This window comes from Pezoporus flaviventris, unplaced genomic scaffold (assembly GCF_033815535.1).
Source record: "Pezoporus flaviventris isolate CSIRO_AGI_PZ_B2104156 unplaced genomic scaffold, CSIRO_AGI_Pfla_v1 ptg000398l, whole genome shotgun sequence".
Taxonomy (NCBI): domain Eukaryota; kingdom Metazoa; phylum Chordata; class Aves; order Psittaciformes; family Psittacidae; genus Pezoporus; species Pezoporus flaviventris.
In genome coordinates, this window is record NW_026892945.1 from 209,834 (window position 1) to 226,296 (window position 16,463).

A 16,463-nucleotide genomic window follows, 5' to 3' on the forward strand; every position below is an offset into this window, starting at 1 on the left:
CACAGCTGTATCCCAGCCCCACAGCTGTACCCCAGCCCCATATCCATGTGTCCCGCCCACAGCTGTACCCCAGCCCCATATCCATGTGTCCCGCCCCACAGGTGTATCCCAGCCCCATATCCATGTGTCCCGCCCCACAGCTGCTCCCCCCCAGCTCCATCCCCCCGGCCTCGCAGTGGTGCTCCAGCCCCACAGCTGTACCCCAGCCCCACATCTATGTGTCCCGCCCACAGCTGTATCCCAGCCCCACATCTATGTGTCCCATCCCACAGCTGTACCCCAGCCCCACAGCTGTACCCCAGCCCCATATCCATGTGTCCCGCCCACCCCACAGCTGCTCCCCCCCCCAGCTCCATCCCCCCGGCCTCGCAGCGATGCTCCCGCCCCATAGCAGCGTCCCCGCCCCACATCCGTGGGTCGCTCCCCGCAGCCGCTCCGTGTCCCCCCAGGTCCCTCCTCCTCGCCGCCCGTTGGTGCTCCAGCCCCGCCTGGCTCCGCCCGGACTCGCGGCCCCTGGCCTCGCTGTGGCGGGACGCGGGCTCCGCGCTGGGGCTGGCGCTGGCGGCCGCGGCTCCCGCTCCGCGCCTGGGCCCGTGGCCGCGCTTGGCCGGGGCCGGGGCCGCGGTGGCCGCGCTCCAGGGGCTGCAGCGGCTGCGGGAGCCGCGGGACCCCGCGCTCTGCTCCGGGAGCTGCGCGCTCCGCGCCGCCGTGGGGCCCTGGCTCGTGGGCTCGGCGCTGCCGCGGCTCCTCGCGGGGCTCAGCCGCGCCCCACACCGCGAGTAGCGACCCCCAAGTGTGGGGCGGGGGGGGGGCACCCCATTTGTAACCAAATAAAGGCTGTTACCGACCGGACCCCGCCTCCGTCAGTGCCATGGGGACACGGGGGGCGCCAAGGCGGTGCCCCCCCCCCCGCAGTTCTATTGCCAGAACCCGTTTATTTCTCCGAGGACGTGGTACAAAACAGGGACCCGGACCCACAGCGAGTGGAGCCCCCAACACCCCCCCCAACGGAGCTGTGGGGCGCTGGGAGCCCCCCATTGAACGGGGACAGGCCCAGGGCCCCTCCCACGGGGGGTGGGGGGGGACACTGGGACCCCCATCTCCGCCGCACCCCCCCCCCCATGTGGGCCCCCCGATAAAAAAATACTATTAAATAATACATCTGTAATAAAATTATATCCTTTGATGGGGGGGGGGGGAAGTGATGGGAAAGGTGAGCGGGATGAACCCGTCTGGGGGGTTCCCTTCTTCCCTCCGTGAACAACAAAGGTTTATCTCAAGGAAGGTGCCAGCATCCATCACCCATCCCCATGGATCCCTCACCCATCCCTATGGATCCATCACCCATCCCTATGGATCCCTCACCCATCCCCATGGATCCCTCACCCATCCCTATGGATCCATCACCCATCCCTATGGATCCCTCACCCATCCCCATGGATCCCTCACCCATCCCCATGGATCCCTCACCCATCCCCATGGATCCCTCGCCCATCCCCATGGATCCCTCACCCATACCCATGGATCAATCACCCATCCCTATGGATCCATCACCCATCCCCATGGATCCCTCACCCATCCCTATGGATCCATCACCCAACATCCCCAGGATCCATCACCCATCCCCATGGATCCCTCACCCATCCCCATGGATCCCTCACCCATCCCTATGGATCCATCACCCAACATCCCCAGGATCCCTCACCCATCCCTATGGATCCATCACCCATCCCCATGGATCCCTCACCCATCCCTATGGATCCATCACCCAACATCCCCAGGATCCCTCACCCATCCCTATGGATCCCTCACCCATCCCTATGGATCCATCACCCATCCCTATGGATCCCTCACCCATCCCCATGGATCCCTCACCCATCCCTATGGATCCCTCACCCATACCCATGGATCCCTCACCCAACATCCCCATGGATCCCTCACCCATCCCTATGGATCCATCACCCAACATCCCCATGGATCCCTCACCCATCCCTATGGATCCCTCACCCATCCCTATGGATCCCTCACCCATCCCCATGGATCCCTCACCCATCCCTATGGATCCCTCACCCATACCCATGGATCCCTCACCCAACATCCCCATGGATCCCTCACCCATCCCTATGGATCCATCACCCAACATCCCCATGGATCCCTCACCCATCCCCATGAATCCCTCACCCATCCCTATGGATCCCTCACCCATCCCCATGGATCCATCACCCAACATCCCCAGGATCCCTCACCCATCCCTATGGACCCATCACCCATCCCCATAGATCCATCACCCATCCCCATGGATCCCTCACCCATCCCTATGGATCCCTCACCCATACCCATGGATCCATCACCCACTATGGATCCCTCACCCATACCCATGGATCAATCACCCATCCCTATGGATCCATCACCCATCCCTATGGATCCATCACCCATCCCCATGGATCCATCACCCAACATCCCCAGGATCCCTCACCCATCCCTATGGATCCCTCACCCATCCCCATGGATCCATCACCCAACATCCCCAGGATCCCTCACCCATCCCCATGGATCCATCACCCAACATCCCCAGCATCCATCACCCATCCCTATGGATCCCTCACCCATCCCTATGGATCCCTCACCCATCCCTATGGATCCATCACCCAAAATCCCCAGGATCCCTCACCCATCCCTATGGATCCCTCACCCATCCCTATGGATCCCTCACCCATCCCTATGGATCCATCATCTCCGGGGGTGACCGAGGGGCATGGACAAGGGTGCGAAAGGAAAACTAAAGGAAGTAGATGGAGACCCCCCCCCCAAATCCCAGGAAATTTAAGGCATGAAACCAAAACCCACCGGAGCAAATGGAAGGCACAAAATTCCCATCGGCTCCTCCCGGGATGGGGGAGAACGAGGGAGAAAACAAGGGAAAGACCCTCAGAGCGGGACAGGAGCCGGGGGGGTGATGGGACACAATGGGATCCAATGGGACACAATGGGATCCAATGGGACACAATGGGATCCAATGGGACACAATGGGATCCAATGGGACACAATGGACACAATGGGGGGGAGATCTGAACTCGGGGGGGTGGTGGGGAGGGGGGTGGATTTTTTTTGTCCTTTTCTGCCTTTTTTAATAGAAAAAGAAAATATTTTCCTCTTTTTTTCCCACTTTTCTGCCCAATTCCCACTTTTTTTTTTGTCTTTTTCTGCGTTTTTCCAGGTGGTTTTTGGGGATTCCCGGGGTTTGCTCCGGCTCGGTCACAGCGCGGGCTCTGCCTCCATCGGCTCCTCGGCTGGCCTGGGAGAGCGGGAATGCTGGGATCCGGCACCGGGATGCGGCTGCGCCCCCTCCGCGGGACACAGCGGGGAGCGGAGCCACGCGTGTGGGTCCATGAGGATGCACGTGTACGGGTCCATGCATCCCCCAGGAACACGCATCCCACCGAGGACATGCGGGGCTCCATGCACAGCCAGCACATGCGTGACCATGCACACATTTCTGCACACGCTGTCACACACTGCACACGTGTCTGCACACGCCAACACACGTGTCCGTGCACACACCATCACACGTGTCTCTGCACACATGACCATGCACATGCCATCACACACGCTATCACACGTGTGACACCATGCACACCCTATTACACACGTCCCTGCATAAGCTATCACACATGAGCATGCACACACTATCACATGTACCCATGCACACGTGTCTATGCACATGCTATCACACGTGCCCATGCACACGCTATCACACATGCCCATGCACACGCTATCACACGTGCCCATGCACACACTATCACATGTATCCACACACACGTGTCCTTTCACATGCTATCACCTGTATCCATGCACATGCTATCACACACGTGTCCCTGCACACGCTATCACACACGTGTCCCTGCACACGCTCTCACCTGTATCCATGCACACGCTCTCACACACGTGTCCCTGCACACGCTATCACCTGTATCCATGCACACGCTCTCACACACGTGTCCCTGCACATGCTATCACCTGTATCCATGCACACGCTATCACCTGTGTCCATGCACACGCTATCACACACGTGTCCCTGCACACGCTCTCACACACGTGTCCCTGCACACGCTATCACCTGTATCCATGCACACGCTATCACCTGTGTCCATGCACACGCTATCACACACGTGTCCCTGCACACGCTCTCACCTGTATCCATGCACACGCTCTCACACACGTGTCCCTGCACACGCTCTCACACACGTGTCCCTGCACACGCTCTCACCTGTATCCATGCACACGCTATCACCTGTATCCATGCACACGCTATCACCTGTATCCATGCACACGCTATCACACACGTGTCCTTGCACACGCTATCACCTGTATCCATGCACACGCTCTCACACACGTGTCGGGGCCGTACCTGGGCCGGGTGTCGCCGCTCCCCTGCTCTGCCCCCACCGAGAGCTGGGCCATGGCCGAGAGCGCCTCTGCCTCCGCGTCCCCCCCAGCGCTGAGCCACGGGGCCCCCCCACGCTTCAGAGAGCCCCAGTGCCGGCCTGCGACAGAGACGGGGCCCGTGGGGCACCCCCACAGACACCTCCTATGGGGCACCCGTGGCAGGGACACCCCCACAGACACCTCCTATGGGGCACCCGTGGCAGGGACACCCCCACAGACACCTCCTATGGGGCACCCGTGGCAGAGACACCCCCACAGACACCTCCTATGGGGCACCGGCGGCAGGGACACCCCCACAGACACCTCCTATGGGGCACCCGTGGCAGAGACACCCCCCCGGTGAGGAAAGCCCCGGGGGTTCCCCCATGCCCCCATAGGGCTCACTCTGGATCTCGATGACTTTCTCCAGCGCGGCCGCCGCGTTCACGTTCGGTTTCTGCTGCAGCAAGGACGGGTCCAGCGGCTCCAGCTGGGGGGGCACCACGTGAGGACCCCAGCACCCCCCCACCCAGCAATGGGGTGTCCCATTGGGGATGTCTGCGGGTCCCATGGCGGGGGGGGGTCACACAGGGGGTCCCACAGGTGGTGGTGGGGATCCCATGGATGGGTGTGGGATGTCCCATGGGAGGTGGGGGGTGTCCCCATTGGTTTCATGGGGGTCCCCCTAGGTGGTGGTGGGGGTCCCGGGGGGGGGTTGTCGCATGGATGTGGGGGTGTCCCGGGGGGGATGTCCCGTATGGGCCCCATGGGGGTGCCCGGGTACCTCCAAGCCCAGCAGGGCGCTCACGCAGGCCTCGGAGGCGTCACAGATGGCGGTGAGGTCGTGCCCCCCCTCGAGCGCCAGCACCACGCGTCCCCCCGCCAGCATCATCAGCTGCTTCGTGAGGTGCCCGAAGCCTGGGGGGGGCACGGGGGGGTGACATCGAGCCCTGAGAACCCCCCCATAGCCCCCCCGTGCCCCCCCCGCCCCGCTCACACTTGGCGCTCACGGAGTAGCCCCCCAGGGGTGAGAGGTGCCCCTCAACGGCGTCGAACCCGGCTGAGACCAGCACCAGCTCCGGGCAGAACTCGCTGGCCACCGGCATCACCACGGTCCTGGGCACAGGCACAGGGGGACCCCCGGGTGCAGGGACCCCCCCCAGGACACGGGGATCCCCCAGGGAACAGGGACCCCCCTCCTAGGACACCGGGACCCCACTCCCAATGATGCAGGGACCCCCTTAATGATGCAGGGACCTCACTCAGGACATAAAAGGAACCCCCAAGGGTGCAGGGACCCAATAGGACACAATGACACCCAGGGTGCAGGGACCCAATAGGACACAATGACACCCAGGGTGCAGGGACCCAATAGGACACAATGACACCCAGGGTGCAGGGACCCAATAGGACACAATGACACCCCAGGGTGCAGGGACCCAACAGGACACAATGACACCCCAAGGGTGCAGGGACCCAATAGGACACAATGACACCCAGGGTGCAGGAACCCAATAGGACACAATGACACCCCAAGGGTGCAGGGACCCAATAGGACACAATGACACCCCAAGGGTGCAGGGACCCAATAGGACACAATGACACCCCAGGGTGCAGGAACCCAATAGGACACAATGACACCCCAAGGGTGCAGGGACCCAACAGGACACAATGACACCCCAGGGTGCAGGGACCCAATAGGACACAATGACACCCAGGGTGCAGGGACCCAATAGGACACAATGACACCCCAGGGTGCAGGGACCCAATAGGACACAATGACACCCCAGGGTGCAGGGACCCAATAGGACACAATGACACCCCAGGGTGCAGGGACCCAATAGGACACAATGACACCCAGGGTGCAGGGACCCAATAGGACACAATGACACCCAGGGTGCAGGGACCCAATAGGACACAATGACACCCCAGGGTGCAGGGACCCAATAGGACACAATGACACCCAGGGTGCAGGGACCCAATAGGACACAATGACACCCAGGGTGCAGGGACCCAATAGGACACAATGACACCCCAGGGTGCAGGGACCCAATAGGACACAATGACACCCCATGGTGCAGGGACCCCCCAAGGGCATAGGGAGACCCCAGCGGTGCAAGGAACCCTGGCAGGGTACAGGGACCCCTCCTAGGACACAAGCATCTGCCCAGGACATGGGGACACCCCCCAGGGCACAGGGACCCCCCAAAGACACAGGGACCCCCCAAGGGCCTGCCCCCCCCGACACAGCCCCCTGCTCACCTGAAGGCAGTCAGATATTCCACATCCCCAATGGGGGGGTCCACCCCCCCGGTCCAGGCGATGTTGATGTTGAAGCCCACCCCCATTCCGCTGCCCACCTAAGCACAGCGCGGTCACCCCCTGCCGCTGGTACAACACAGGGTGACCCCCCCACCAATAGGGACCCCCCCCCCGGTACCTCCTCAGGGGCGCCGCTGCCAGGGAAGAAGTTGCCATCGTCGTAACGGTGCAGGGAGATGTAGAGCACGGCCGGGTCGCTGTAGAACGCCTGCTGGGTGCCATTGCCGTGGTGGATGTCCTGGGGGGGACACAGCACGTCAGGGACCCCCCAGCACCCCTGCGACCCCTCGCCATGGGGGGGCCTTACCCAGTCTACGATGAGGATCCTGCTCACGCTGAGCTTCTGCTGCAGCAGCTTGGCCGAGATGGCCACCGAGTTGAAGAAGCAGAAGCCCCTGGGGGGGGCACGGTCAGTGCTGGGGGGGATCCCTGACAGCCCCAACACCGCCCCCCCGTGTCCCTGCACTCACATGGCCGTGGACTCCTCGGCGTGGTGCCCCGGTGGGCGGATGACAGCGAAGCCATTCTGAGGGGACACAGGGACACGCGTGTGACATGTGCGGTGCGTGACACGTGTGGTGCGTGTGACATGTGCGGTGCGTGACACGTGTGGTGCGTGTGACACGTGTGGTGCGTGTGACACGTGTGGTGCGTGACACGTGTGTGGTGCGTGTGACACGTGTGGTGCGTGTGACACGTGTGGTGTGTGTGACACGTGTGGTGCGTGTGACATGTGTGGTGCGTGACACGTGTGTGGTGCGTGTGACACGTGTGGTGCGTGTGACACGTGTGGTGCATGACACGTGTGTGGTGCGTGTGACACGTGTGGTGCGTGTGACACGTGTGGTGCGTGACACATGTGGTGCGTGTGACACGTGTGGTGCATGACACGTGGGGTGCGTGTGACACGTGTGCTGCGTGACACACGTGGTGCGTGACACGCGTGTGGTGCGTGTGACATGTGTGGTGCGTGACACGCGTGTGGTGCGTGGGACACGTGTGGTGCGTGGGACACGTGTGGTGCGTGTGACACGTGTGGTGCGTGACACGTGTGGCGCGTGACACGCATGTGGTGCGTGTGACACGTGTGGTGCGTGACACACATGTGGTGCGTGTGACACGTGTGGTGCGTGACACGTGTGACATGGGCACATGACACATCTGTGCCAGGGTGTGCACAAGGGCTGCTCTGAGCGTGCACACGTGTGAGGTATACATGTGCAGGCACACACATGATGAATGTATGTGCTGTCATGCATGCACACATGTGATGTATGCACAGGGCACACACGCTTGCTGCCACGCACACGTGCTTGAGACCCATCACAGACACCAGTGAGTGTGAGCTTGCACAGGGGCTGTTGCACCACCAGGCAAGCATGCACAAGAGCAGTGCAAGGGCACGCGAGGACCATCACACGCACAGGTAAGCACACAAGTGAGCTCCATGCATGCAGAAGCGTGCATAAGGACCATTGCACAAGCGTGGTGCACGCACATGGCACACACATGGATGGTGCACACAATGCACACGCATGGTGCACACAGAAGGTGAACACAGATGGTGCACGATACACATGAATGATACACACGCATGGTGCACACGGGAGGTGAACATGGTGCACGCGGATGGTGCACATGATACACATGAATGATGCATACAATGCACACACATGGTGCACATGGGAGGTGAACACAGTGCACACGGATGGTGCACACGATACACATGAATGATGCACACAATGCACACAGATGATGCACATGCACACACGGATGATGTATACACACACACATGGATGATGTACACACACATCCATGCATGTGGATGGTAAACATGACGCACACATGCATGGTGCACACATGGATGGTGCACACAATGCACAAGGATGATGCACACGATGCACATAATGGATGATGCATAGGTTGCACACATATGGCGCGCACGATGTACACAATGCACTCATGGATGATGCACATGTATGGTGCACATGATGCACACACAGATGACGTGCACACGGATGTGCACACAATGCACACACGGAACATGCACACACACACGGATGATGCACACACACGGATAATGCCCATGCACACACAGATTATGCACACACACACACACAGATGGTGCACACACGGATGATGCACACCCACATGATGCACACACACAGTGGATGATGCACACACACGCACACACACGATGCACACACACACATGGATGATGCACACCCACATGATGCAAACACACACAGATGATGCACACACACATGATACACACGCATGCACAGATGATGCACACATGCACGGATGATGCACACACGCACGCACGGATGATGCACACACGCACACACGGATGATGCACACGCACGCACAGATGATGCACACGCATGCACGGATGATGCACACGCACGCATGGATGATGCACACACGCACACACGGAGGATGCACACACGCACGCACGATGCACACGCACGCATGGATGATGCACACACGCACGGATGATGCACACACGCACGCACGGATGATGCACACACGCACGCACGGATGATGCACACACGCACGCACAGATGATGCACACACACGCACGGATGATGCACACACGCACACAGGGATGATGCACACACGCACAGATGATGCACACACGCACGCACGGATGATGCACACACGCACACAGGGATGATGCACACACGCACAGATGATGCACACACACGCACAGATGATGCACACATGCACACAGGGATGATGCACACACGCACAGATGATGCACACACGCACGGATGATGCACACACACACGCACGGATGATGCACACACACGCACGGATGATGCACACACGCACACAGGGATGATGCACACACACACGCACAGATGATGCACACACGCACGCACGGATGATGCACACACACGCACGGATGATGCACACACGCACACAGGGATGATGCACACACGCACAGATGATGCACACACGCACACACGGACGATGCACACACACATGGATGATGCACACACACACACATGGATGATGCACACACGCATACAGGGATGATGCACACAGGCACAGATGATGCACACACGCACACAGGGATGATGCACACACGCACAGATGATGCACACACGCACACAGGGATGATGCACACACGCACACATGGATGATGCACACACGCACGCAGGGATGATGCACACACGCACACAGGGATGATGCACACACGCACAGATGATGCACACACGCACACATGGATGATGCACACACGCACGCAGGGATGATGCACACACGCACAGATGATGCACACACGCACACATGGATGATGCACACACGCAGGGATGATGCACACACGCAGGGATGATGCACACACGCACGCAGGGATGATGCACACACACCCCCACGCACTCCCACACTCACTGCTCTCGCTCACCTGGATCTCCCCGGCCGCCACCTTGAAGGCGAGCTCGAGCAGGCAGCCCACGGCCGTGCGCACGGCGCTGGGCGAGTGCAGCTCGTTCCACACCGTGTCGCTGTCCACCTGCGGGGGCACGGGGGGGTCACACCGGGACACGGGGACACCCGGACCCCCCTGCTGCAGGGACTCACCCCGATGCCGCCGCACGGCAGCACCGCGTACGTCTTCTGGGTGATGGGACCTGCGGGATGGAGCGGGGTGATGGGGGCGATGGGGACAGCGCAGGGGTCTGTCCCCCCCCGTCCCCCCCCCCCCAAAATGGGGACCCCCCAGCTCCTACCCAGCAGCTTCTTGCTGTCGAGCTTCTGGCGGTTGAGGGGGCTGGTGCCATAGAGCAGCGCGTGGTGCTCCGAGTGCACCGTCTGGATCTCCTCCAGCGTCGCCTTCCTGCCCCGGATGCGCTGGGAGGGATGCAGGGAACGGGGTGACCCCCGCCCACGTAAAGGGGATGATAAGGGAGGGCCCCCCCGCGCCGTCCTCACCTCGCACTTGCCCAGCAGCCCCGTCTCCTGCAGCCGGGACCAGATGCTCTGGATGCGGCCGGCGTGCTCGGGGTGGATGTTGGTGTTCCCGCACGTGCACTGGTGCTTCAGCATGAAGGTGTCGTACACCAGCCCTGCGGGGCACCGGGATCCAATGGGACAGCAGGATCCAATGGGATATGGGGAACCCCGGGCACCACAAGGGATGGAGAACCCCATAAAACACAGGGATCAGATGGGACATGGGGAGCCAATGGGAACCCCAGGCACCCCAAGGGGTGGGGAACCCCATAGAACACAGGGATCCAATGCGATATGGGGATTCAATGGGACATGAGAGACCCCAAATACCGCAATAATACCCATATAACCATGTAATACCGTAATGTACGCGTATAACACAGAGATCCAATGGACATAGGGATCCAATGGCACACACGGAATCCTGGGCACCCCAAGGGATGGAAAACCCCATATGATACAGGGATCCCACAGGACACAGGGAATCCATGCATAGGGACTCAATGGGACACGGGGAACCCCAGGTACCCCAAAGGATGGGGAAACCTGTGGGAGAGGAGGACCCAGTGGGACATGGGCACTCCAGGACACCCTGAGGGATGGGGCACCTCATGGGACATGGGGATCCCATGGGATAGGGGGAGCCCAAGGCACCCCAACAGATGGGAGCACCAGGGGACAGAAGGATCCTATGGACCCCTATGGCTCCTATGGGACAGGGGGGTCCCTGGCAATGGGCACCCCAAGGGCTGGGCCCCCCTGTACCTGTGCTGAAGCGGAGCTGGGGGCCCCCGTCGGGCTGGAGGGGCTGGGTGCTGGGGGGGGACGAGTGCGTGCGGGCGAGCGCCGGGTGTGGCAGCGCCAGCAGTGCCGGGGGGGGCCTGGGAACAGCGGCACCGGCGCCTCAGGAAGCATCTGGGGGGGGGATCTCCGTTAGAGACCCCCCCATCAGCACTGGGATCCCCATCATAACCCCCCCATCAGCACTGGGATCCCCATCATAACCCCCCCATCAGCACTGGGATCCCCATCATAACCCCTCCATCAGCACTGGGATCCCCATCATAACCCCCCCATCAGCACTGGGATCCCCATCATAACCCCCCCATCAGCACTGGGATCCCCATCATAACCCCCCCATCAGCACTGGGATCCCCATCATAACCCCCCCATCAGCACTGGGATCCCCATCATAACCCCCCATCAGCACTGGGATCCCCATCATAACCCCTCCATCAGCACTGGGATCCCCATCATAACCCCTCCATCAGCACTGGGATCCCCATCACAACCCCCCCATCAGCACTGGGATCCCCATCATAACCCCCCATCAGCACTGGGATCTCCATCATAACCCCTCCATCAGCACCGAGACCTCCATGAGACCTCCCCTCCATCAGCACTGGGATCCCCATCATAACCCCCCCATCAGCACTGGGATCCCCATCATAACCCCCCCATCAGCACTGGGATCCCCATCATAACCCCCCATCAGCACTGGGATCCCCATCATAACCCCTCCATCAGCACTGGGATCCCCATCATAACCCCCCATCAGCACTGGGATCCCCATCATAACCCCCCATCAGCACTGGGATCCCCATCATAACCCCTCCATCAGCACTGGGATCCCCATCATAACCCCTCCATCAGCACTGGGATCCCCATCACAACCCCCCCATCAGCACTGGGATCCCCATCATAACCCCCCATCAGCACTGGGATCTCCATCATAACCCCTCCATCAGCACCGAGACCTCCATGAGACCCCCCCTCCATCAGCACTGGGATCCCCATCATAACCCCCCCATCAGCACTGGGATCCCCATCATAACCCCCCCATCAGCACTGGGATCCCCATCATAACCCCCCCATCAGCACTGGGATCCCCATCATAACCCCCCCATCAGCACTGGGCCCCCCCGGCTCTCACCTGCTGGAAGGGGCCCCCCAGCTCGGGGCCATCGGGCTCGTCCCCGCTGCCTCCCGGCTCCTCAGGGTCCCGGGGGGGGTCCGAGGGCAGCGGGGAGGGCTCCTGGTCCTGCGGGGGGGGCGACTGCTGCTCCGTCAGCTCCTCCTCTGTCTCCTCGCGGTGCGTGGGGGGGGGCCGCGGGAGCTCCCCAGCCTTGGGCAGCAGCTGTGGGGGGGCACAGTGACCCATGGTGCCGTATAGCACCCATAGTACCCCACAGTGCCCCATAGCACCCCATCGCAACCCACAGCACCCCACAGCAACCCACAGCACTCCATAGCACCCCATCGCAACCCACAGCAACCCACAGCACTCCATAGCACCCCATAGCAACCCACAGCACCCCATAGCAACCCACAGCACTCCACAGCACCCCATAGCAACCCACAGCACCCCATAACACCCCACAGCAACCCACAGCACCCCATAGCAACCCACAGCACTCCACAGCAGCCCATAGCAACCCACAGCACTCCACAGCACCCCACAGCACCCCATAGCACTCCACAGCACCCCATAGCAACCCACAGCAACCCACAGCACCCCATAGCGCTCCATAAACGCCTCATAGCACTCCATAGCACCCCACAGTGTTCCATAGCACCCTATAAGTACCCCACAGCGTCCCATAAACGCCCCACAGCGCTCCGTAGCACCCCATAAGCACCCATAGCACCACACAGCGCCCCACAGGCACGCCACAGCGCCCCGCAGCCCCACCTTGCCGAGCGGGACCTGCTGCTTGTCGAGGAAGTGGTGCTGGAGGGCGCCGTGGGGCAGCGCCTGCGGGCTCTGGGGCAGCGGGGACGACTGCGTGCGGCTGAGGGGCCGGTGCCGCGGCAGCTTCGGCACCGCCCGCACGGAGCCCGCGCGGTCCCCGGGGCCCAGCGCGGGGCGGGCGTGGATCGGGACTGCGGGAGAGGGGGCGGTGAGGGCCGGGGGGGCGGCGCGGGGGTCCCGGTCCGTGCCCCACTCACCCGCCAGGAGCCCGCTCTGCTGCCGCGCCTGTTCCAGCAGCAGCACCCGCTGCAGCAGCGACCCGGGGCCGGCCGCGGGGTCCCCGTCCAGGGCCGCTCCCCCGCCCAGCAGCGAGGGGGCGCTCAGGAGCTGCGCGGGCAGCGCGGGGCGCAGCGCGGGGGGGGCGCGCTCGGGCTCCACCTGCGGGGCAGAGTCAGTGCCCCCCCCCCCCCCCATGGGGTCCCCGCATTGACCCCCTGAGCCCCCCGGGCCCTGCGCCACCCACACTGGGGGTCCGCACCCCCCCCCCAAGTCCCTGTGCCTCTGCCGTGGGTCCCCATCCCACCCTATGGGATCCCAGGTCCCTCAGCCCCACTACCGGTTCCCACAGCAACCCTATGGAATTCCTACACCAGACCCCCCCCCCCCCCCCCCATAGTGTCCTAGGTCCCCCTGAGTCCCCATAGCAACCCCATGGATCCCAGGTCTCCATGCCCCCACCGAGGGGCTCCCCATACCAACCCTATGGGGTCCCAGCTCCCACCCAATGGGGTCCCTACCCCCCACGATGTTCCATGCCCCCCTATGGGTCCCCATAGCAACCCAATCAGGTCCCTGTCACCCCCCCCATAGGGTCCCCTATTGATGCTATGTCCCCCCCCGACCCCGGGTGCTGCTCACAGGGAGAGGGGGGCCGGGCCCCGGCAGCCCCAGGGAGATGTTGGGCAGCGACGGGGACGTGTAGAGGCTGAGCTGGGGCACGGCATCGAGGGGCAGCGGCCGGGGCTGCGGCAGGAGCTGCTGCGGGGACACGCCAGGGACACGCCATTGACACACCATCAACATGCCACTGACATGCCCTTGACACACCATCAACACGCCATTGACATGCCATCAACATGCCATTAACACGCCGTTAACATGCCCCTGACATGGCATCGACACGCCATTGACACGCCATCAACATGCCATTGACACGCCATCAACATGCCATGGACACATGCCATCGACAAGCCACTGACACACCACGGACATGCAATTGACACACCATGGACACGCCAGCAGTATGCTATTGACATGCCAGTGACAGGTCAGCAACACGTCATTAACACGTTACTGACACACCACTGACATGCACACACCCAAATACATGTGTGAAAGCACCAAATGCATACATGGAACATGATGCATGCATGCACAACACATACCAATGGCTGGATGCATCTGAACACGTGGACACCCTGAGCATGCTAACAGCACACGCGTGCACATGCTCACTCACATGACACACACTTGTACATGTCGCTCACATGATGCACACACATACACGTTGCTCACATGGCACATATGTGTACATGTTGCTCACAACACGTGCACACCCTCACTCACATGACACACACATGTACACGTGTTGCTCACATGACGTGCACATATACATATTGCTCACATGACACACATAGGCACACCCTCGCTCACGACATATGAGCACATCGCTCACATGATGCATGTATGTCGCTCAGATAACACACATGTACATGTCGCTCACAGGACACACGTGCATGTGTCGCTCACATGATGCACACGTGTACATGTTGCTCACATGACATACATGCACACCCTCGCTCGCATGACACACGTGTACATGTCGCTCACATGATGCATGTAGGTCACTCACATGATGCACGTACGTCACTCACATGATGCACACGTGTGTGTGCAGCTCACGATGCACAGGCATACATGTCGCTCACATGACGCACACATTTACACACGACACACACGTGTACACATCGCACACATGACACACACATGTACGCGTTGCTCGCATGACGCACACATGTACATGTTGCTCACATGATGCATACATGTATGTGTCGCTCACATGACGCACACGTGCACACACGTGTGTGGCCGTACCTGCGCGGGGATGTTGGGCACGGAGCCCGTGAGCCCGTTCTCGGCACTGGGGGAGCTGTTGGGGGAGCTGGGCCCGGAGCCGGGGGCGCTGCTGCTGCTGCTCACGGAGCACACTGCGGGGGGAACGCGTGTGTTACACACGTTACAGGAGTGCACACACAGCACACCCGCGCACGTTACATACGTGTGCACAAGTATGTGCAGGCACACGCAACCACAGGCGTGCAGATGTGCTGAGCAAGCATGAATGTGCACAAGCACACACGTGCACACGTGCCGCAGGAGCTGGGAGCAGGAGGGGGACACTGGCACCCATGATCCCATCATTCCCACGGCTCCCATCACTTCCATGACTCTCACCATTCCCAAGGCTCCAATGGCTCTCATCACTCCAACAGCTCCCAGCACTCCCACGGCTTCCATGGGCTCCCATCACACCCATCACCCCCATAGCTCCCTTTGCTCCCAAGGCTCCCATTTCTCTCATCACCCTCACGGCTCCCATTCTCCCGTTCCTGCTCACCCGTGATCTCCACGGTTCTCTTCCTGCAGGCGCTGAGCACGGCTCCGTCCTTCCTGCGCAGCAAGGGGCTGCTCCGGCGCTCGGCCACCTTCTGCTTCAGCCGGGAGCGAACCTTCAGGTTGGGCTCCGACGCTGGGGGGGGCACACATCAGCCAGGGGGGGCCTGTATCCCAGCATCCCCGTATCCCTGCATCCCCGTATCCCTGCATCCCCGTATCCCTGCATCCCCGTATCCCTGCATCCCCGTATCCCTGCATCCCCGTATCCCTGCATCCCCCTATCCCTGCATCCCCCTATCCCTGCATCCCCCTATCCCTGCATCCCCCTATCCCTGCATCCCCGTATCCCTGCATCCCCCTATCCCTGCATCCCCCTATCCCTGCATCCCCA

At 61.3% G+C, this 16,463-nt stretch overlaps 1 protein-coding gene across 1 annotated transcript; it reads right to left on the reverse strand.

Annotated features, from left to right (window-relative positions):
- Positions 1 to 3,099: 3,099 nt before the first annotated feature.
- HDAC5 (histone deacetylase 5) lies at positions 3,100 to 16,209 on the reverse strand (the record flags this gene model as incomplete). The annotated part of the gene is given in 21 exon segments (XM_061443511.1): positions 3,100 to 3,295; positions 4,409 to 4,544; positions 4,831 to 4,915; positions 5,210 to 5,343; positions 5,423 to 5,541; positions 6,688 to 6,785; positions 6,866 to 6,985; positions 7,055 to 7,142; positions 7,218 to 7,273; positions 10,157 to 10,264; positions 10,333 to 10,382; positions 10,482 to 10,602; positions 10,684 to 10,817; positions 11,470 to 11,583; positions 11,586 to 11,619; positions 12,638 to 12,841; positions 13,397 to 13,587; positions 13,654 to 13,834; positions 14,315 to 14,434; positions 15,551 to 15,663; positions 16,074 to 16,209. Coding segments are annotated over 21 exon segments (2,382 nt in total), but the record flags the coding sequence as incomplete, so codon positions are not given.
- Between the last annotated feature and the right edge of the window lie 254 nt (positions 16,210 to 16,463).